The 24,197-nt window shown below is 44.8% G+C and overlaps 1 protein-coding gene across 5 annotated transcripts in view; it reads left to right on the forward strand.

Moving 5' to 3' along the window:
* Jupiter (microtubule-associated protein Jupiter) overlaps positions 1–24,197 on the forward strand; it is a 70,098-nt gene that overhangs the window by 43,660 nt on the left and 2,241 nt on the right. For 2 of the 5 annotated variants that reach the window (XM_076773704.1, XM_076773705.1), the window contains exons 2-4: positions 18,032–18,432; positions 19,915–19,938; positions 22,299–22,385. In XM_076773704.1, the coding sequence (XP_076629819.1) occupies positions 18,032–18,432; positions 19,915–19,938; positions 22,299–22,385 (512 nt within the window). Of the gene's footprint in view, positions 1–2,063; positions 2,539–18,031; positions 18,433–19,914; positions 19,939–22,298; positions 22,386–24,197 lie in introns of those variants that run through there. The other 3 variants (XM_076773702.1, XM_076773706.1, XM_076773707.1) reach the window with 3 other exon arrangements.

Consider the following 24,197-nt stretch of genomic DNA (forward strand, 5'->3'; position numbering starts at 1 on the left):
TTAACGTGTTAAATATATTATACTGCACGTAGAAGGGAATATGAAATAAATAAAAAAAGAATATGAAGACTTATTTTGAACTCCAATAATGCATAGGTGCTTGGAAATGATCACCTTCGATCAGATTGCTAGGTAGCAATCGTTGTGGCGTAGAGTTCTCCGACATTTCAAAACTTCTAAGTGTTCAGACGGATCCGTTGGCAGCTCAGTCGTTCACGTTGATGGAGTATTTCATCACCGGCAATAGGTGTTGAATAAACAATTGTTTTCGAGTTCCAGAAATAAAATCTACTGGATTAAAGTCTGGGGAGCGAGCAGCAAGTCCGGCGGTAAGTTCTCGAGGACCTATCCATCTATTAGAAAATCGTTCGTTCGAGAACTACCTGAGTACACGGGTAAAATGGAACGGTGCACCGTCATGCATAAATCATACGAGACTTACAACGTGTAATGGAACTCCTTCCCAATAATTCATGCAATTGACTACTCAAGATTTGACATGAGATTGATCTGTTAATCTTTTCATTACAGGAAACAAGGAGTCGTTGGACACTTGTACATAAACAGTTTAATAGAATCGATTATACGGAACCGATAGTAGCAATTTATGGTAGAAGTTTAAGTAGATTCAGTGCGACATGGAATACTGGGTTTAAAAAAATAGAAAATCGAAATGCTGGTTTATTTGAACATTTTTCATTGCTGTCGTACACGTTCATTACTAAATTAATAGGTATCACGCGTTATGAAACACCTTCTATATATAGTGCGTGGTATTTAAAATAAACCACTTGAACGTTTATCTATTTTTATGGATAAAAAGAATGCATCGGATCAATCTTGCCTAGTTTCAAGGCGGATATAATGAATATCATGTTAATAGCTTCTCTTTGGTCGATAGCGTACGCCACACCGATAGTTGTATTTATGGATACAGATAAATATGAGGCGTACAGCATGATTGAGTGTTTCCTTACATACCACGATCTTTTCGTCGATTACAAGAGAGATTACGATATACCAACAACCGGGGAAGACGCGATAGTGTTCGATTGGTTCCTCGTATATCATTTTCCATTGTTCAATGACCCTGAATGATCTCTAACCGTAGGTGAGTGTACGCGTTTTAAATCGATCTCTACTTGAATAGAGGTTCAAAATTATTTTATAAATATTTCTTATTTTTATAGTAGAGATGGTTCGTATAAAGGAAAACAAAAAGTTGCTTATACACAAAACTTCTTATTCGGTATAACCATATCTTAATAAAGCAACCATAGTGTTTAAGTTTATAATTATTCACAGCTCCGTGATTTTTCACCTGAAAGTCGCTAAATTTTCCGACATGGACCACCGTTGGGGTCCCCTATTTTGGAAAGGACCGTGTTCTAGTGGTGTCGAGAGTCGCGTGGGTGACATTTCGCGAGCGGGAATCAAGCGACGATCCCCGAAAGCCCTATCCCTAACGATCGCAGCCCTTGACGAGGGGGGTGGAGGCGGGAACTTGGCGTCCTCCGCCCCCGTTCCGTCTCCTGCTCATTATCTCCGGTGCGCAGTCGGTCTCGCACGTGCATCGGCTTGCACATGCACCGAACACGACGACGATGCCTACGCGCTGGCACACGTCCGCCCCCCTGCGCTTCCCCTGGTGCCGGTCCCCGGTCTGGTTCGCCGAGCGTATTGATTGAGGTGAATGCACGACGTCGGCGTCGGCGTCGTCGGCCTTCCGTCGGGGGTGGAAGTGCATACAGCGCTGCCGGGGTTATCCGCGGTGGAGGTGGCGCGGGATGGTGGCGTAGCTCCTGGTGGACTGGCGCGTCGAGCTGGGCTAGAGAGAGAAGAGTCAACCCGGAGACGATCGGACTTCTGGAAGAGAGAGCTTTGCAGAGAGGAGAGCCGCGCGGAGAGAGAGAGAGAGAGGTGGGAAAACCGATCGAAGCGAGACCGGGAATACTCGTGCAGACAGAATCAGACTGAAAGAGCTTGCAGAGGGGAACAGAGACAATGTAGGAGGAGGGGGAGGGGGGTGGTAGGAGATCGGTGCGAGAGAAGAACGCGCAGGAGAGGCAGTGCGGTGGACAGAGCGAGAGAGAGGAGGGAAGCACCGGTGGAGGAGGCATTATATACTGGCTGGATCCTCGTTCGGCTGCCAGTTTCTCGCCTGAACGCGGCACCGACTATATCCGCACCCACGATCCACGGGCAGACTAATATCGTGACCTTTTACGCACGGGGGAGGATCGTTTCTCGCGGTTGCTTCGGGAAGAGGAAGACGCCTCGCACGGACCAAGGACGCTCTGCTTCGGGGAAGGCTCTTGAAAGCCCGCGGGTCTTCGATTTTTTTGTTTAACGCGCATACACTTTGGGGCTATTTCTGTGTGCCGGGGGCAGAAGACACCGAACACCGACGAACAGGAGAACCGTATACGTGTGCACGTCTTCGAGGGAGATTCGAGAGCTGTCGTCGACCAACGATATGGCCACTTACGCGACGTACAGACACGTCGAGCTCGACAATGTCGGATACGGAAAGAAAAGGTAATTTCCGGAACCTCCCGGTTCTCCTACCGCACTGCGGCTTTTCCGGTGCTCTGGACGTCCGGGAACGGACCTCCGTCCCTTTTTCGTGACATTTTATTAAAACTCGCGATACATCGGAGACGATAGCGCTGCTATTATAAACGGACTAATCAAAAATTATAGGAGTGCTTCTCTTTTTCCCCCTCTTCTCTCGGGTGTTCCTAGTCCAGATGGAGGTCGAGAAAATCCTACAGGCAGTGCACAGTGTATTTTTTGATAGGAGATTATTTCTGACTTTTCTATAGAGTTTTATTGCTTTCCAGAGTCGAAGATTATTCTTCTACCTTTACCTAGGAATCTCTTTATTCTTTTGTTCGTCAGTGTTCATAGTCCATGTTGAAATTCAGAAAATAGTACAGGTAGTGCATAGTTTATTTTTACAGTACGAAGTAAATTATTTCTCAACTTCGTTCCTCTTGCCAGTGTTCTCTATATTGAAATTCAGAAAACAGTGTACCTTAATCGTATACAATTATCATTTATGATTTCTGCTCGCATAATTAATTTCGCGCGAACGTTTCCAAGCGTGCCTAATATAATCTCTAATAATTAAACCTGAAAAAGGAACACGATGTACACCGCTTGTTCTTCGAATTCGTGGGGAGACGTCGAAATATGACCAATGACAGGATGCGGTAGCATCTATCGTCAACCGTGCCTGGGTTCGATCGATTTACATCTCGCGAGGCGGTCCTTGAATCTCTCGCCGCCATGCTGCAGCGCTCTCTTCGTTGCCGCCCAAAGAATTGTGGAAACTTCAAGGTCACTGTCGATAAGGGCAGATTTTCTAACGATTCGTTCTCGAGCAAAAGGAATCGTCGAGGAGTATGCAAATCGCCAAGTTCCTCGGCGACTGGACCTTTACTGTCATTCTGAATTTCCTGCGGCCTAATCGTCGAGAATCGCGGTGGATGCGCGGCTATCTCGATACAAAGAGGATAAACAACTGTTACACCGGTACTTTTAACCGAGTGCTTTATCTGTGGAATTACTTAAGTGGTTTCAGCAGTGATAAAAATTGTCAGGATGTTTCTCAGGAAATCTCACATCCTCCAGGAGGGGACTCCTCTAATTGCCCAACGAAGAACTTTTAAAAGCAACGATAACGAGCTCGAAGCAAAACAATTACCGGGGTGTGTTCGAACACTTATCAGACCACGAAAGGTAATTTCTCGTGACTGAGATCTTCGCCGATTCTATAATACGATCAACGTCCTTCCTGCTCGAGTTGCTTCCCGGGGGAGGGACCTCGGGTAAAGGAAGTGTGTCGCGACGTGTCAAATGTCGAGACCGTACCGAAATAGAGGAACAAAGGTGGGGAACAGTCAGGTGTAGAAAGCGTGACTGTTGCTTCGTCGAGGGTCTTACGTTTCGCGGAAAAAGATTAGTCGCCTGATTACTCAATCGTTTTCATTCTTTGGACTTCTCGCTCCTCCCGCGAAGAAACGCCTTAGCGCTAATACCGATTGACCCGTGAAGAACGTTGCCAACGAACGCGCCTCGAGATCTCGGGAAAGCGTCGTTTCCCTCCCGCGAGCGATTTACGCGGCAAGAAAAAATTTCTGACGAGAACGCAACAGCACGCGCGCCGACGACGAAAAAGATTTATTCAATCGAGCTTCGTTAAAATGTGGTCAACGCCCTCGTGTAATTGACGTGTACTCGACTCCGCCGGCTGTAATTACACGGATGTCACCTCCGGGCACTTTCGTACTTAATTGCCGTCGTCATGATTTTTCGCAGTAACCCATCTACCCCGTTTCTCCGTACGCCTACGCGGCGATCTTTCAATCTTTTATCCGGAACCTCGTTGCCGGAAAAGTTCGACCGTCGCGGCTTTTGCAGTCGTCGGTCTTCATCGAATGCCTGCGTTCGTCCTCTTCGTGGCGGGAATTATCCGCCGTCAATCGCGTTCGATCCAAGATGAAAGCCTTTTTATTGATTCGAAGAGGTCAGTGGGATAGTTTTTACGATGGAAAATAGAAGAGAAAGTACGGGAAATATATAGTACAAAATTTGCAAGCGCTTGTGCTCGTTTGAAGATAGAGGTGGCATCTGCAAATAGGAGATTAAATAGATGTGGTTGCGATATTGTAAACTTTTTCAAGTATCTGGACATTTTCAGAAAGAATATGCCAAGGTCAGGTGTCCTAGAAATTAGTGCAGTTTCCAACTCCTGTCAGATCTAGGAACAACGTCGTTTAGTTAATGCAAAGATCTATTTACTGCCCTCCCGTCTAGATCAGTACAGCATTTTTCATTAGAGAAAGGGGACATCTTCTCCATAGACCCAATGAAACTAGCAGGTTAATCAGGATAGTAGCCTCGACAGAATGGACCCAAGCAGTACCAATGAAAAATACCGTTTCCATTAATACCTCTAATAGATTAACACATAGGATCCGTTTGCTGCCAATTTGGGTCAGTAAAAGGTCAGCCGAACACTTTTCGTAAAAATCCTCGTCCAATCTCCGATTTTTAAGTACGCGTCGTAAAAAGAAACTTTCCCATAGTAGATCTAATAAAAGCAGTTATAAAATTGGTCCGGAGCATCGATGTCCCAGTGAAAATCGTTACGACTCGACTTTCAGAGTTCTCTTTTCGCACCTGTGCGGCGAAACAATGCGAAGTCACGACACCGAGCCGTGGAGAAGACCTCGTTATCGTCCTGATCGGATCTCTAGCACGGTGATTGATGTTTATCCGCAGGTCCCGGGGATGAGCGTTCGCTCACGCTTTCCCATCGATGCTCCCGTTACAATGCTTGCTCTATAGACACTCCGTACAGTACCGCCTTTGTCCTCGAGTGATAAACAAGCCCAACTCTGACGCGTCTTGAACGTCTCTCGATCGTCTTTGGAACCTGTTTCACGGATGACATAGGTACTTGAAAAACTACAGACCGACGCATCGGAGGCGTCATATTCTTCGAAAGCGAGGTTTATCTTTCTGGTGCATCGAACTTCTCATATTACACATTTTGATTACTCGTTGAAATTGTTCCGTAACCTCGATCCATCGTCTGGATTCTTCGAATCTCTCATATTAGAAATTCTAATCGACTCGTTTATAGAAATTCAGTCTAATCCTCGAACCACCTGTATATAACGTGCTCTTTAAGTCCAATACATTGGGTAAAAATATTATATATTAGACGCGTAAGAGATATTTAAACAGAAAACAATTGTACAGATCGTATTTAGAGTGTCACGAAAAGATTTCACGTTTTTTATTAGAGAAATTGTTCTCGGAGTTCCTCGCGTTGGAGATCGTTACGAATTCCTCGACCAAGAATTGGATCGTCACGAGTTTTCGGATTTCTCTTGTTAAGAAGTTTCGTCGGGAACTCGTTTAGCGCTAGGTGGTTTCCGAATTTCTCTTATTAAAGATTTTGATTAGCCGGAAACTGGGTCGGTTCCTCGAACGCGCGGCTGCAGCCATTCCGTCATCGTCCTCGTTACGACGTTTGCGCTTCCCTTTGGGTCCATTTAGGCGAATTCTTACGCAAACAGAAAAGAACACGCGACGCCGTTGTTCCTTGGTGTCTTTGCACCCACTCGTCGCGGTGGCCTTTGTTGGCGAGTAAACTCGTCGTTGTGTGTGCTCGCGTCTCGCGTCGCTGATTTAGCAGTAATGAGAAGCCAGAGGAGGCATGTGCTCGAGAAAGAACGGTATTTTAATATGCGAATAGTTAGCCGGAATCCTCGAACGGCTAGGAATCCGTGCCCTACTTGGAAAAATCCGAGTATGCGGTACTGACCTAACCCAAGGACCTTAAACTGTTTGGGACGACTGCCAACTGTAAAAACGCTGGACCAGCGTTCGCGCTTGCCAACGGTTCGATTACTGTGTCATGGGAATTCCTGGTTCGTCTGATAAAAATTCGTCGCGATGACGCACTACCGATATGTAAGTCCGTCAACAAATTCGATTAAGACACGAGAAAAAAGCAAGCCTGTCTTTTCAATTGACAGGAAGCTAATTGACGGGACAAAGAGGAGACGAAAAGTAAAACCAATGTCAATTTCATTGGGGAGGATCCCTTGGGCGGAGACTAATTTTCAACCAATTATCAATCAACGATTAACGTTTTTAACGAGTCCTTTCTTAAACGAGGATAATGAGATCTGCTGTTAAACGGCGCGTGGGCGAAGCTTGTTTTTTTCCGTGCTGTGTCCCATCCTACTGCTTGTCTTACTTCGAGAGTAGACACGATTTGCAAGATGCGTTGCGCGGCATGCATTGGAATTGTTAATATCGTTAAAAAATGTATACGTAGTGTTCTTGCATCTATTATCGGTGGGCGTTAACGATGTTGATACGACGACGATAGAAAATTCGCGAGGCTTTCGCGATCTGTTTTAGAATCTATCTCCATCGACGTGGTCCGTTTGCTGGAACAAGTGCCCGCCATAAGGAAATAAAACGATTTCATTCATCGTCTAACGAAAGCTTCCAACGCCAGACTCTCTCGTTACATTATCGACGGCTCTTGAGCGAAATTTGTGTATCCTATCTCGAACGATCGACGTCTAGTATCCACGTGGATCCGGATCCCCCCGAAAAGTGCGAATTGAAATTTTTCACCTCGTCGAGAGTCCATGAATTTATTCTCGAAAGCTTCAAAAACAGGAAAAAATGTCTCAGACCGTCTGGTTTCGCGGCTTCTGTTTCCACCACCCCCTCCTTGAGTTCTTTGTCGTTGATGATCCACGTGTAAAACGAGTCGTAGACTCGCGTCTCGAAGTTCCACGTGGATCGAAACGTATCGCGTTACGGTAGAACGAGACGCCCTTTCCGGGCGTGTTGGCTACCCTCGAGATGGGGTTACTCACCCCCATTGTCCACGACACGAAAGGGTGGACACGCTGTCCCCCGCGAGGCGGCTTCCCCCCGTGGTCGTAGGCTTTTGTGGATACCGTTCTTCGGGGCTTCCTACGAGAAAAGGCGGATTTCGCGAGCGCGTGACGCGGGGAAGCCCCGATGAGGCTAACTCCGTCTGAACCTTACCTATCGTTAATTTCGAGCCGCCAAGTTACCCCTTTGCCACTCGATATCAAACTCCCTGCTTCGAGAAATTACCTGGCTCAGGTTTTTGCAGGAAATGACCTTGTTCCCTCTTTTTCTGAGCAAAGAAACCCATTTACTACATACGTACGAACACTATCTTTCCATTCGGTACGTTGTTTTTGGATAGAAATGTTAAACAATGTATAACTTTCGGTTGTTTGTTTTCCCCGAGCATCTATGAACAGCGGATGTTACTACGTACATAACAAATTTTGCAATTTACTAGCAAAATAAGCTATTCAACGCGATAGCAACTCGCGTTGGTAGATCGGAAGTTGCTTGCATAAATTTCACGCAAACTAAAGATAATATACACACATCCGAAGTTTAAACTCTCGTACACTCTCTCGAAAACGAAAACTCTTTCGAGAAACATTGCACGGAAGATCCTTAAAAAGAAAAGAAGTTTAGGTTTCATTGCTCTGCGCAGTATAGGTTAAAGAACCCTGTAAAAGTCAGGTATTTTGGAACGCGATAAGTATAGCTGGCCTAGGATCGTTGATTCGCGAACACGTGGTCCCGCGAAGCGATAAGAAGTAGGTACACACACGCAGCGTCAAGAACAATTTACGATCGATGAGAATCATCAGAAGCGGCATCGGAGTTCGACGATGACTCACTGTCGATGGTGCTCGAACGTGATTACGATAATAAAGCGGTCCAATTTCCCGGAGACCCGATAACGAAACCGATCGTGTGCGAAGTCGGCACGAACGCTACAAAGAAAAAAAGAAAAAGAGGGAAACACGCTATGACTTCTTCGAAGTGAGTGCTCGATTGGCGCGTCATTGATACCGCGGTGTATAGCCACCTACACCGAGACCCTTATTTATATCCGTCGCTTTTACGGTGCATTGACTCTTATCTATATTCGTGCTGGACGATAAGGGTGTAGCGCGAAATGGTAGAAGTCGATCGATCGCACGGCTTCGTCGATAACGATCGACGCTATCTTTTGTACGACCAGCGTACGAGGAAGTTCACGGTGCACGTACTGTGCGTTCGATAATTCATACTTCGTTTCACATGTGTAATACACGGAACATGAACTTCGGAATAGTTTCAGACAGAAACGCAATATTCGGCTCTGTTTGCACTCATTAGTGGCTGAAAGCGTCTTTAATGAACCTGGATTCTCAGGTCCTCCACCCATGAAACATTCAAAGTGCCCTCGACGAGTAGCGTTTCTTTCGAATGGCATTATTTCTACCTCGAAATTATACTTGTTATTTCGTCGGTTTTCCCGTGTCGCGAAATTGGAACGATGGAGGAAGTCCCGAACGTTCACCTCGGTCGTTAGTTTCTGAAAATCGGATTAACCCTTTCCGGTGGTTCTTGATTGATCTCTCAAAACGATGGGAACTTTTGCAACCACCTAATATGTCTCGATCGAGAACCGAGCGGAATATTATCGAGGTATAAAATCGTTTCCCGATCTTGCTTTAACAAGTACAGGCGAACGATTGAAAGAAGCGACGTCGAAATAAATTTTGATCGGTACTCGTTGTTCGCGTGATTATCCGCTTGTTAGGCCGCGAGGCCGGCTAAAGAAGGGACGTTCTCGAAAGGGGATAAATCGACGATTTCACCGGAACCGAATAAGACGATCGGTTACGATGCTCGATCGTCCGGGCAGAGGCGTAATTGGCCAATTAGTTAATTTCGCGTAAAAGTTCGTCTATTACTTCGTCGGCTACGCGATCCATTACGTAAAGTCGTCGACTTTTATCCGGGCGATCCGGCTTCCTTATAAGTCCTGACGTTCGGAACACCTATTACAAGTAGTTCGACGCTTGTTTACGTACGCTTCTTTTGTCTCGCGGCTTGTTACGGGCGACGCAATTAGGGCCCCCGTTGCATCGTCGATTACGTCTCGATTACCGATCGTTCGCCTAATCGATGTCGATTGCGTTTACGCCGCATAAAGTTGTCGCCACGAACGACGGATCGCTCGCCAATGATTTAACGATCCTCTTAGGCTTTTCGAGTTATCTCCGGGACGCATGAATTTGCATTTATCGCGGTGCCTCTATATGGCGACGCAGAGTGTCGCAAGCTTCTGTCAATCGCGACACAGGATGTTGTCCGTGCAACAATGCTTCGCGGAGAAATCGTTTTACCTTTCAATTTTCGCTTATCTTATCCGAAAGTGTCCAACGTCTTTGCGCCACCCTACGCACGAACTCGAGAAACCTTTTTCCTCAAAGAGAATAGTAATTGCGGACTTCCCTGGCAAGAAAATTATTTATATACATTGTAGAGCCTTCTTCGTGATCAACTTTCAGCCCGTTGTAATTTCTCGATCTTGTTTCGTTTCCTTGGAAGTGACTGGGCGATATGAGAACTATGACGTAACTGTTGGTTCGACTGCACTTCGATTAGCGCAAAATGCGTCGACAGTCGGGTCATCTACCTCCGCTGCAAAAAATCCACGCCGTCATGGCTTTAAAATGCCACCATTTTAACGTCGCGTGAACATGCAACTTTACACCCGGAAGTCTTTCACCAGTATCGATATAAGAACCCCCCGTATTACGACAGCCTGAACGACGTTATTAGAGGACTTTCGGAGTCTTGAAAGCCTGACGAGGGGATCCAAACTGTCCAAGTCGACTCGAAACATTATTCCAGAGTGCCCGATGCCTCGGTCAGTGTCGTTCATCACGTCGTTCAACGTGCACGATAGGTTGGTCCGCTAAAATGCACTTTAGCCCACGTTCGGTTCGCCTTCGTTTCAATTAGGAGCATCGTTTTTTAGCTTCGATTCAGGAAGTTCCGTTCGGTGCATTCGCGCGATTAGCCGAAGACAGACAGCCAATCCAATCCGCAGACGTCTTGAACTTTGTTCCCAATAGCCCGAGCATGGGGCACCATTTTGCGTTGGCGTGGACCTAGCGATAGGAAGAAGCTTACGTGTCGGGCTTGGAAATTACGAGTAGGTTTAGGTTTCTTCGCGGGTGGATGTACAGGGTGTCCGATAACCGATGCAAGCGTCAACACTGAATTTGATTAAAGTAATTGTCCACACAATGTGCACACACATTTCTATATGTTTTCAATGTTGTTACATTAGTTACAATCGTAAGGGTAGTCTTAAAACCAGAAAATATATTAATTCGAGAAAGAAATTTTTTTTTATCGTATCTTCCGGGTCTCGAACTCGCGATCAAACGTGGCAAACACTTTACCCACTGGACCACCGGCCGCTCGCGATAGAATATCGTCGCTCAAGCAGGAAACGGCGGTTTCGCCGTGTGCGAAATCGAACTGTTTCGAGCGTTTCTTGTTGGCGTCGACGTGCGCGACGCCTCGCGTGATAATTACCAGTTTCCTTTTGAGGCGTCCGTGTCGCGCAGGCCTGATAATGACTTAATCGTTCCGTTCCCAGGTATCGGGACTCTCACGCGGGATCCGATTGTTCCGCGGAATTGCGTGCGTTACATAAGGGACGAGAGAGTCTCTTGATGCGCGGGAACAGCATCCAGACACGGTAATTATTCGTGTCGGACGCGAGTGCAAACTGGCACGTGTGAATCGGTAAACGCGTCGTCACGTTCGCGCATCCTCGCGATTGGATCGCGATCCCTCGTCTTAATAGTCCTTCGTTGGCTGACACAACGAGGAAATCGAATTACACGTTCGTTAAACCGCGATTCATCCTACCGACAGCCACCTTTTTTCCACTCGTTTCGATTGATTTGACGTTTATGAAATATCCCAACCGCCGTGCGGTTCGATTAAAGGATCTATTAAGCTTGATTGACTTTTATTCCATTATTAATATCGAGGTTGCGGAAGACAGTGCTGGACGTTCGAATTTAATGAATCGATCAATTCAAGCGTTGCGTTCGCTACGGAATATATACAGGGTGTTCGGCCACCCCTGGGAAAAATTTTAATGGTAAGTTTTAATGGGGAGCGTTGCAATATTCGAGGAACTCTCACGGGAAGGAGCACATCGAAACGAATGACCGGCGCATTTACCACCTAGTAATTATTCCAAGTCGCGTCCGTGTGTATTGGTTTAAGAAGAGAAGATATCGAAGGAACACGCGGGGTTTCTCTGTGGCAAATATTTAGCCGAACGTGAAATCGAGGAAGTATTAGCTTGCGCCGAGGCTCGCGCGGTAATTAAACGCAGGAACAATGACCATTGTCCGAAACGCGATAAAGATTGGTCGGTGTATCGGCCACAATGCCGCTCCTTGTTATCGACATCCTCCTTCTGGACCTCACACGGAGTTGCCAGGAGCTAGGACGAGTACTCGAGCGTGACTCCTTATTGCCGTTGCGCCTACAGAAAAACGATCCATTTGCACGGGAATCCTTTCTCCCTCCTCCATCCTGACCCTCTCCTATCCTATTTATCTTCCGCGTACAAATTTTTCGTGCGAAATCACGCTCGATCGCGTCTCCGCCGGCTAAACGCTGAAAGTTTGACGCAAGAAATCGCGAATAATCCGCTCCGCACCGAATCGACCGCTTTTTCTTGCGCCTCGAGGCCCAGGAATTTCGAGGATGCTGTTATAATACAGGATTGGGATCTTAAGACTGTTCTAAAAAACATAAACTTTAGTCTATATCGATTTAAGTCCGAGTTTTTGCGTCGATTTTTGTATAAGTTCCATAATCGTTATAAATTATTTTCATTTTCTTCGAACTTCTTTCCATTTCCGGGAAAGCAAAAGTCCTTCGGGGTTAAAATATTGTTAAAATTCCTGAACTGGAGGTACGCGTACGACCGATTTGTCCGTTCGGTGAGACGGAGAAGAAAGTGATACCAGGAACTGGGCTGGTATCAGTAAAGTGGAGCACTTTGTATTCAGTGATAAGAAACGATGTTAGGATTAATCGGTGGAATCGAAGGAAGCGATACGAAATGTGCGTTCGTCCGATACTCTGGGCGTGGAAGTAGAGTAATGGTCGACGATAATATCGCGAGTCGAAATGGACATTCGAGGTAGGAGCCTTTTTCCTCGCTATAATACCGATCGACAGAGAGATGCACGTCTTGCGGAGCAGGGTAATGCGCATTCCCACGAACGATATACATTGTATACGATAAATCGTATTCGAGACCGGTTAAGTTGACCCAGAAACCGTTATAATCATCGCTCGTATTTAAATTCAGCCTCCATTTTTGGAAACGATGTCGCGTGCTCGTCGAATCGATCTGTCACGGTGGCTCGATGCTTTATTCGACGTCATTCGTCGACGTAGGAAACAAGGATTACCGTGACAAGACGACGTCCAACGCGAGGGTGATGTCGCGAACGATGGTACGACCCTTGTTTCTCTTTTATTGCCTCGAATCAAATTTCGTACCAGTCGTTCGCCAGGATTCCGTGTAATCCGGAAGCCGCTACGTCCTCGAACGAATTGCAAAACTTTTTGTGGCCCGTTACGTAATTTCTTTCATGGGGCGATTATAAGAATACCTCCATGACACGCAGCGTTTTCACCCACGCAAAATTTCATGTCAAGTCGGATAATGCGCGTGCTCTAATTTTGTCCATCAGACTTTATGGCTTGTAAAGTAGATGATCGTGCCCCATTTTCTGCGTTCTTTCGATTGATTCGCGCGTGAGAACCCGCGATTTATTTAATACCCTCGATTTCAGGGAATGTGTCGGTTAAAAGATCGTCGTATTGCCAGCAAATCGCTAATCTAATTGCGTTATTGCGTCGAACACGCGAACGTGACACAGCGTATGCTCTCATGACAGAAGCATCTATTCAGCGGAAAAGTCGTCGCACTCTCGAGGAATTTTCAAACATAATCGCGTTTCAGGCGTTAACACGGTTTACGCCAGATCCACGTGATGACATTGTCGCCGTGATTCGCGGACGCTAACGATTATTATTTTCGAAAGTGTCCTGGTCCACTTTTCCCGCAGCCTCTTCAGACCTACCAGGATCCACGTATCCGTCGCTTATTGTCGTTTTGCGCCGGTATAATGCAGCAAAGGACAGCTATCAGAATGCGGAGCTATTTAGTTACACGGTTGCTGATTGAGCGTGCTGACATAAATTGGCGCCACCTTAGGCCAACATTAAGACCGCGCACTATGTAATAAGTGACGCTTTCGTTACCTCGCATAAGCGTATCTTCGTTCGATCTGCCTTCGTACCGTGCCAGATCTGACAAACGATACGTTCTTTTAAAAATATCGAGTCGAAAGTTCGTGCATTTTTGTTCTAAATAAATTCAACTGCATTGTGTTTCGCGATTCAACTCGCTAGAATCCACGTAAAAGGCAATCTTTAATAATCGTTTTGAAGCCGAACGTGCCGTACAACAGTAGACTATACAACGTGAATCTTCTACTTCCATTCCCAATTGTTTCAACTTTGTACTATTAGAAGTAACATCGCTGTACAAGCTTCTTAGTTTTCAGTAAATCATAGAAGTTTACAAGCGCTCGTTGGCTCTTCGCGACGATCGGGCTTATGGTTTTACAAGCTTGTACAGCGGGTTCAGCAACCGGGGTCACAGCCCACACGGTATACACGGAAAGTCAAGCAAAATCTACCGCGCAGCGGGGATCTAATGTGGCATGGGAAACGTCGGAGGAAACTGTAGATCCGTGCACGAGGAAGTCTCGGAGACAAACGGAAAAAAACATGACAAATTGTTCAACTTCAGATTTCAATCCCTACTTCCAATATTACTAATCTACAGAGGGTATCCAAATTAAATTTTATTGCATTTCATTAAAATGACGAAGAGAAAAGGAATCGTGGGTTCGAATCACAAATAAAATCACAAAAAATGAACACTGTATTTCATCGGGGTGAATTTGATTTGTAAAAGGGGGTTAACTTGCGCAAACCTCGTTATATCTATCGGCCTTTAAATAGCCGTGTCGCCACTTCAAAGGTTAAACCTAACAGTCTGCTATAGTGTTTGTACGCCGTGGACGCGTGTCCCAAGTATATGGAGTGTTTGATCTCATTACACTTTGTCTTCGCGCTCGATCGGTATCGCGACATTAACCGGTTAATAGCTCATGCTGGAAGACCTCTTATCTCCGGGCGTCAATACACGTATTAAAGCACCGGCGCCTGGTCGCGGATAATTGAAGACGCGTCGCCGTAGCGCGTAAAACAGGTTGACGGTCTTATTAACGCGATCGTGTTGGGTACGCGGAGCGTCGAAAGGAACACGCAGAGGCGTCGCCGTACGTCATCCAGCATATTTCCCGGCGCGCCCATCCTGTCCCCTCCAGGACAACTTCGCTTCCTACGGTCGATTGATTATCCTCGTTATTTACTCCCCCATCTCTGCGCGGATTCGTCATACGTGGGTTAGCGGACGACGGCCGCGGCCACGGAGACGTCCGTCCGCCGTCTCGGAACTTCCTGGGTTGCCAAACCGTGACTTTTCCGCGATGGAGAAATCTGGGCCGTCGGATCGAGCCGGTAATTGGGCAATTAGGATCGATGGTTTCGTTATTGGTCGTATTACGGGACCACTCGCGGTGATTTTTTCATTCCTCTTTTTTTCTTTTTCGCGTTAAACGGAGCGCGGATTAGGCGCGTTCTTTGACATGGTCGTTGAACATCGAACTTCCTCGATGAGTAGCCTCGCGCGTCGCTCGAATCCGCGTTTCCATCAAACCGCGTCGGACGTTCGATTATCCGCGACACCGTAACGAGGAAGCGTTGATTTATCGTCGACCCGATGAAACATTGTGCGCTATGATACGTCCCTCGAGACGGGAGGGGGCGATCCGCGGTTCTGTCGTTAATTAGACTGAAACGATTATTTGATTGATCGCGAGTTAACGAGTTCTTGCTCCAGGACGAAAGATCCGGCGAGCCGGATGGCGGACAGCGGCGCCTAATGCGTTCTCGAAGAATGCTAATTAAACGTAATTGGGTAATCTGTTTCTGGAGGGTTGCGCGCCTGTATCAAGAGTAGGAAGGCTCGAGAATGGAGCCTGAAGGTTCGTGGGTGCAGGTAGTGATGGAGCTGTTTCGATTTCATATTTCTTAAGAATACCATTGCTAGGTACAGCCCTGTCGTGACGAGACCTGGAGCGTTCAATCGGTAGATCAACGTCTGTGTCTGAACGAAAGAACCAGGTTCGAATCCCGGTCCAGTAGTTTGGTCGACGACCTATTGTTCTTTTCCTTATGTAACAAACAGGGGCCCTCCTTCCTCAAGATATATCTACGTTGTGGTCATGATACTCTCGCTTTCATTGGCTCTCTCAGACTTACTTTCAACATTTGCGACGGTGTACAACCGAAAAAAGTATTTGTGAGTCTTCGAGTCGAGTATCCAAAGCAGAACTTGAGAGCCTTGGATACAGATCATTGATAGAGTCTACTTTTTACATGTCCAGTATGTTCTACATAAAGATTAAGGATAGTTATTAATTAAAGTGATCCATGTCATCCGTTTTCTTACTATGCTGGCTCATAATTTCTGGTCGATTAACTTTAAACATTCTTCTATTTTAATCCCATCTCTTACATCTGTTGTGCACCGATTACACGGAAATTAGACTGCCATTTCGTTGAAACTATTCCTCTCCGAGGTCTTACGAGCAACATTCTTAGAAAATCGTCTTTGTTCCTTTTCGTCGCGTTCGTCAGAAGTGAATGCTGGCTCGTGAAACCGGTTGGAGCATATAGATGTAACGGCAATTGTTTGTTTTAATTTCAATCATTTAAATAAACGTAAAGTTACAAAGTACGATAATATCGTTCACTACCTTGGGCATGTTGTAAACGTAGCTTGAAAATTTTTCTGTAACAAAGGAAGGAAAATGTTCGATTCATCAATTTTCCATTTTTCAAGGTGTTCTGAAACATTTTGGAGCCTGTTTTTTCATATTTTGAACAGAATTAGAACACCCCACGTGCTTCGTAGGGCTCTAAAAGTAGTTTAATTTATTCGTCCTGTTTTGCAACTGGTTATACTAGTTTATGACATCCTATGTAACGTCCACTAACTCAGATAGTCCTAAGTTAATGCTTGAAATGCAGATAGGGTGTATCTTAGTACCGACGCTAATACCACGGCATCGACAAGTAACATACTATCGCTTGGCGCACAGGAACATGTTGTTTTCTGTGTGTTTCGAAATTGAAGCCTATCGCACCAGTCAATAACCTCGACGTTTAACGATCGCTAAGAGCTTCTAATAATAGTAATAATCTCGATGATTACCGTTATGTTTACAATTCATAATCCGTCGTGTGGTTGACAGAACTTCACACTTGGGAGCTAGAAAAATAAATTCTTATGAATTTCGATTAGAATACAAAACAAATAAATGTTATGTCCGAAGTTGTAGCTACTTCTGAGTCACTCTATACGCGTTTCGAACGCCAGGCTACCGCGTCGAGACGACGATCCAAAGGCTAAACGCGAAAGAATATCCTTCATCCTTGCGCCTCGCGTATCGATCGAGATTTATCGTGTAACGCCGCCGCGTGAGTCATTCCTTCGCCCACATTCAGCTCGCGAACTCGCTGAGATAGCTTCTTCCCTCGAGGGGAACTAAAAAAAAAAATCACCACGCGCGAGCGGCTTCTTCGTTAATTGAACCGTCTTCCCAACGAAGCAGCGTTTAAAACGGCGCGCACGCCACACCCCTTTCCGTCCCTCGTCCGGTCGGAGGAGAAAGAATGGACTCCGTTCTTTTAATTGCCGGCAACTCATCGTCCTGCGAACCCTGGTTCCCCTTCTCTGTCGATTGATCCCTTTTTTTTCGTTATTTTTCCCCTCCTCCGTTTCCCTCCTTGGCCACGCAACGCGCACGCGACAAAGCGCGTGCCACGCATCCAGCCGAGAGACACGACCCTCGTTACGTAGAAATCAGCGCAGATTTATCGAGCAAATTGGATCGAGTCCTTCCGCCGTGGGGGACGAGTCGTGTTCCCGTGTCGTCGGCGACCGCCGCCGGAGAACAAAGGTTCTCAACCCTTCTGCGCGTGAAACTGACCGACTACATGCATGACTAACGAGGGACGTCGCTCGAGTGGTTACTCCCCTCCCGAACCATCGGTTTTAAGTGAGTTTTAGGATAAAAAGTTATTGGACGATCGGAGCGTCGTTCCGGAAAGCATATAGGTAGGGGCACCACCTAGCACTACAAAAACATTTGCCAAAATGGGGGCTACAAGCTTGCGAAATTCGAGTTTAAAGTTTCCGGTACCCCTCATTTTGTCTTGTGGTAAATGCTGTACTTTAGGACGAAACTTTTGGCTCGTAAATTCAATCGAAATTATTTATTACACAAATCAAATTTATCAAAGACTATGTTCTGGTCTCTTTCTTAATTAATTTTAATTAATAAGACTCGAGGGGGTTAACGATTGTCGATGGTGATCAAGTTCGAGTTCTGACGTTGGATTTTATTTTCAGGGTGTTGAAACCCCCTGGTGGCGGAAGCAGCGACATTTTTGGCGCCGCTCCGGATGAAACAAGCCCACGCCGCGTGAAGAACCACAACCAATCGCAGCTAGGCTCGGCGTTGTTCGGCGACGGTCCGAACAGCAACAACGGCAACGAAACGCCGCGCAACAAGCCCGGTAATGATTCATACAAACGCCTGTTTGGCCCTCCCGATGCCCCACCCACCACCCCAAACGCGAAAAATCATATGCGCAGCAATATCTCCCTCAGCGGGGAGTCTTCGTCCTCGTCGGCGTCGTCGGGCGCCTCGACGTCGCCCGCGAAGAGCACCGCCAGCTCGGACTCGATCGCGGGCGTTCTCAACGGCTACACGGCCAGCAATGGCAACAACCTGACCAACGATATCACAGGTAAGGTATCTCTCGCATTCCTCGCTCCTCCTTATATTTCGAAACGATTACTATTTGTTGTCTGGTCAGGTGAACTGGTGTACGGTGCGAGCGCGAGGGAAAACGCGGCTTTACGAGTTGTGTACGCACGACTGTTCATGCACACCGTACTTTTCTATTTTTTTTTTTTAACGATTACGCTAGGCAATTAGCCGAACAGCACTGATTTAACGCCACGGATCAGAGTTATCGAAGCAGCTTGACCCCGGGACGTTTTTACGATCCGTGACGAAGAAAGAATCGACTCTGGGAGAAGCTTCTCAGGCATGGAAACGCGGTTCTTGCGATTTTTCTTTAAATAATCTTGAAACTTGTTTTCTTCTTATTCATAGATTGCAAATGGCGGATGGTATCGTTACTTGTTATTGTTCGCTGAGAAATGAGCAAAAATGACCAAATAAAAACATGGTTTTTTATAGTAAACTATCTTTCTAGAGTATTTAGGTGACTCACCAAAAGAACGCAGAGTATTACTCGTATAAAAATTGCCCTACGCGAAGCGTAAAAACCACTTCCGGGCTGTTCTTTGTTCCACGGAGACTTGCTCGTAGACCTCTGCAGCCTTGCTTAAATTCATAAAGAAGGCGTTAAAAAATTGTTTTTATTTCAAAATTCCTTGCCATTAATTCAAATAGAATACTATGAAATTTAATGAAAAGAAAAGTCGCACGAATTGTATTCCTAATACAAGAAATAATATTTACTCAACCCCAAGATATTTTAAAGATTCTCTGCCTATCGATTATTATATTGTTCGATCAAGTGACTCGTGAGACGCTCGATCCTATCCCTACCACCCAATAGAATTACGAAAGAACCCCTATCGAAACGAACCAAGTCGATTCTTTCTGCACCCGGTCTTTTCCTTTTCCACGCTGCGATCAATTAAATTTAGTTTTTTTTTCTTCTCTTGGAACTCGTATCGCGAATGATTACAAACTGCCTTCTCGAAGCTTTGCTCGACGAAATTCGACGGTGACTTTTGCTTCGGTCGAATTTCTTGTTTTCTGTTTTGTACCGCTCTGATTGCCGATAATTGTGCAATCGCTGAAATCGCAATTACACACTTAAACTCGCACTGTATTCGACCTACCTTGAAATATGTGTCTGTGTGTCGCAGGCTCTTTTTCGGGATTAACGTAATGCACTTCTCTATCGATTATCGATGCCGGAGAATTGTTTGAAATTAGGACACCTTTGCTCAAGCGTTACGCTTCTTCTCCGTACAGCACTCTCGATGATTTTGCTCGGTTATCAGGAGCATCCCAATGCTCTTCTCGAGATCACGAGTTCGGATTCTTTACAACAAACCAAGGAAACGTAAAATAATTCGATTCGCTTCCGTTTTGTCGGTCTGTTGGAGCTAGCGAGACACGAACGAACTTTTTTGTAACTAATCCAATGGCTTTCACCAAGTCATCCTCTTGAATTGTTCGCAAGCAGCTTTTAGGAGAATCAAACGATTTCGTAAGTGTGTAAAGAGACACATTCTGGTAGATGACACGACACTCATCTTACACATTCTTATTTGATTACGGGTGCTCGCGTTTCGTTCCAAGAAATCTGTACATATCATTTCTCCGATTTGTCATCGTTCAAGTCCGATTTGCATTATCACCGTTTGCCCACGATTCGGTTATAAGCTGCTCGATCGATTATGTCGCGTGAAAGCAGTAAAATGCAAGGTTTGATTAAAAACCTGATTCGTAAATCGCGATAGAAATGATCTTCGTATCTAAGAATTGACGGGACCGAGTTCCTTTCGACGGCCACTGTCGCGTATACGTGAGTTTACTGTTTCAATTTATTACGTTTGCTCGAGTTCTTTACTTTAATCGTGCAAACAGTTTAATTGCTAATGCAAATCAAATCTTGGAATTCTAACGTCACGTAGAATCACGTTTAGCGTTTATTGTTTCTTATTATTTTTTATTTGGTTTTACTTAGACTCGTAGAAACGTTAATTTCCCTCAGAACGAACAATCAAAGGTTCTCGGTCGATGGACGTTTTCCAATTTACAACAGGGCCTGCCACGATAATAGAAACACATATTTTGAGTTAGTCGCGTTATCGTACCTTAGCTGTTAAGTTAAAAGTCCGTTCACTGTAACACATTTCCCGCTTGCGACAAGTAATTCTCATCGGTTTCTCACGCGAACATGTTTATATTCCGTAAATGCATCAATAACTCTTTGTTGTTTTGTTGTTTTCCCGTTGTGCAATTAACGTGTCAAGAATTACGTTCACAATCTAAAAAGAATACTTGTTTGTTTAATCGTACGTGCTCGTGATTTAACCGTGTCGATCATTAACAAATTGTCAATGGACTTTGAATTGTTCCTATGATTTCACCACGACTGACGATTGCTTGGGTTTAACGTGTGACGATTTCGAAAATTTGTAAACAATTTGAGAACTACTAGTGACTACTTTCTTAACACCTATCTTAATTTTCTTTTCATTGGTATTTTAATTTGACAGAGCCCTATTTTCTTTTGCAATGATTATGTTTGCTTTTCTGTGCTTGCCTTATTTTACACAAGTATAGTATAGTACAACACTCTGTTTCATTCTTATTTTTGTACTTGTTCTTCTCGCACGAACGCGTCCAAGATACCAAAATTTCTGTCAATTACGTGTTAAAATAGTTGATATTTGTTTAAAAGTTACAAGTAATTTATCTTTGTCTTGAAACTTAAAATTAAGTTCTTTTAATTCCACGTATTCTACTCGACAAGGGGATACTAGAATTAATTGGCTGCTGAAGATCATTGAAAAACTATCTCCCACCATACTATTCCCGTTTTGAAACCATTAATGTATTGGATAAGCCTCTGTGATGACTCACAAGCTGAGTCAGCCATCTTTGAGAAAAAACCATAGGTGCCATCTGTACGGCTACCGAAGCACTGCAATGTAACAACCACATTTATAGTAATTAGATTAATGGTCAATATTTATCAAGTATGCATAACTATTACAAACACTATACACCTAATCAGCTCTGATTTTCATATACATACGTGATCTATGCTCATTGATCAGTTTATTGTTGCATCAAATTTTATAGTATCTGGACTGAAAAATGCTTCAAAGAGTCTGTGCATATCTTTTTCAAATTTTTATAAACAGAACTCTACTTTAAATTCATCGTGATATATTAGAGCTACATTCACACGGTATCTCAAGACCTTTACTTGACCCGACCGTTTATCTGGATCCACTACATTTTGACGTCCATAATATTGGTTACACGCGTCTCTATTTTTGACGTCATCGAGTGCATACGAAGGATATATTTCATAGGAGAAAGTCCCCAGCTCTGACACCAATCAAGATCCCTTTTCCTCCGGACAGGCGTCTTGATTGATATTGGAGCTGGCGAATTTCCTCTCTCACGACATAAATCACTGTCTCCCGACCGTGCACGTGGTCCAGAAACGTAGTGCATCGGTCGTCGTTCAGACGGCGCAACTGGTTCCTTCCTAAAAATGACCGCCCTCTGTATCGTCTCAGGAGAGTTATTCTTTAAAAAACTGTTATCACTTTGTCGAGTGGAATACGCTAGAAGGAAAGCAGTTAACCTTAGTTTACGTCGTTTTTGTGTTGGGAATTCTGGTGAAAGATATCTTGGACTGGTCCGTGCGAATAGGGCATGTGCACTAACACAATTACGGGTTACGGTTGTGGGTTTGCTACGGCGTGTCGGTGCATGGGGGTGGTGGTGGTGGTGGTGGTGGTGAATTCTGGTACGTGTCGCTTTGCGTGCACCGGGCTGTGAACTGTCGTCCTCTGTGCCTTCCTACCCGCTCGAAAACCCCGGCAGGTGGATCATCCTGCATTTCGCGCAACCCGGTTACCGGAGACGGAGTTGACGTGACGCCCATGAGGCGCAGCGCACGAAGGTGTCGAGGTAACGTGTGTCACTATTTTCTCAGTTTTAAGCGACCACGGTCATCTTCTCTTTCAGCCTCGATTTCGATCTAGATGTCTTCTAACCTTCCCTCTTCTGTACCCCCTCTTCCTCGGGATACGTTTAATTTTTTTTACCATTTATTTCTGTCATGCAAATTAGGTAAAGAAAGAGCGATAGATCGCTCCTGTGCACCACTAGAAACTGTCAGAGGATCACATTTAATTTCAACTTGCACATTCTCAACATCCAACAAAGAACAGTCAGAATTAATTTACTATTATATGAATATCCCGTTCGAGTGATCCTGTAATTGTTTTGGGTGGTGCAACACGGCCCATGGGAATGAAATTTGTTTATCATGTAATGTTTTAACCACTGAATTTTTAACCTGTCGGTTTTTCCTTTATTCAGCTTCCGTCAGCGAATGATTTATGTATTTTATTTTGCCGCAGAAGAAGAGGATTCGATTAACCTTGATATTGTTATATAATTTGTTTTGTTTTTTATATGTGTGTTGTTCTTTTTATGTATGCGTTAGTATTAGTTACAGTACTGGGATAGCGGGATAATCTTAACGTATAGCTAGTTTGGGTGTCATTGAGAATAATTTTAGTTCCCCGAGAAACAAAAATTTTGACAATAGTCCAAAGAATAACAAAATTGCGTTCGTGCTATTATGGTTAAAATGAAAGTACTTCAAATTTGACTTAAATAACACTTTGGTCTTATTGTCGGTTGCCTAGTGTCGCCCTCTCCAATCTTCACCCATGCTCTCCATCTCCATCTAACCTAGACTTGCTCGAATCTCGCTATGTTAAAATTAGTATTAAAAATGGATTCTTTACACACGAGACGAAACGAGTCACGATTCGAGCAATTCTACAACCTTTCATAGGTCAACAGATAGTCTGTAATAGAACGGTAAGTTCATTGCCACATGGTAGACGATTGCGCGTTAGTAGTCTAAAGTTCCTCAAAGTAGCTCACACGATACCAATATAGATACAGTACGAAGCATAGCTGAACCAATAATCACAGATTTTGCATAAATCGGTACAGTTATGCTTCTCGTTGTATATTCGAGTGTTCTTTATCGGTGCATCGAACCAGCTGGTTGTTTCTTACAATTTTACGCTTAATTGCCTGTCGAGTAAATTATTTGTGTGCCCATGTTCCCATTTCGATCATGCGGATGAAGTAGATGAAAAAAACCAGCATGCCGTTTTCGCGTGAAATCCTTGATATCTCTATGACAGTGTTATAGACGCCTCCATCAGGCGTATGAAAACGTAATTCATTAAACGGATTCGTACTACTATGCTAATCTTGTTCGAACGATACAGTATTTTTATACGCCTGACAATTATTGCATGCCACTGGTATAGAATCGATCTGCCCAGAGGATAGAAATCATAGCAACGAGGAGAATCGATTTCCGCGTGGTCACCGAAGACAAATGTACAAAAGGTGGATCCTTCGAACACAAATAATCCAAATAGTAGCATTCTACCAGATTCATTCGATTTCTGTTGTAATAGTGCCATAGAGAAGGATACAGCAATGCCCTAAGAGATACTCGTCCGTAAAATCTTTTTAGTCCAACTTGAGATCTAAAAAAGAAGTTTCCTACAGTAGCAACTTCGAGAGACGTTCATGGACTCCTCAAAACGCGAGTATCCGTCGAGGTATTGCTGTATTTCGCGTCGTCGTTCACAGCGTGTTTCGGTAAATTGATTCGTTCGAAGAAGAAGAAGATGGCGGCTTCCCCGGCCCCCTAGCGTCCGTTTTACGAACGAAACTATTCTTCGC

Source organism: Colletes latitarsis, chromosome 9, assembly GCF_051014445.1.
Source record: "Colletes latitarsis isolate SP2378_abdomen chromosome 9, iyColLati1, whole genome shotgun sequence".
NCBI lineage: Eukaryota > Metazoa > Arthropoda > Insecta > Hymenoptera > Colletidae > Colletes > Colletes latitarsis.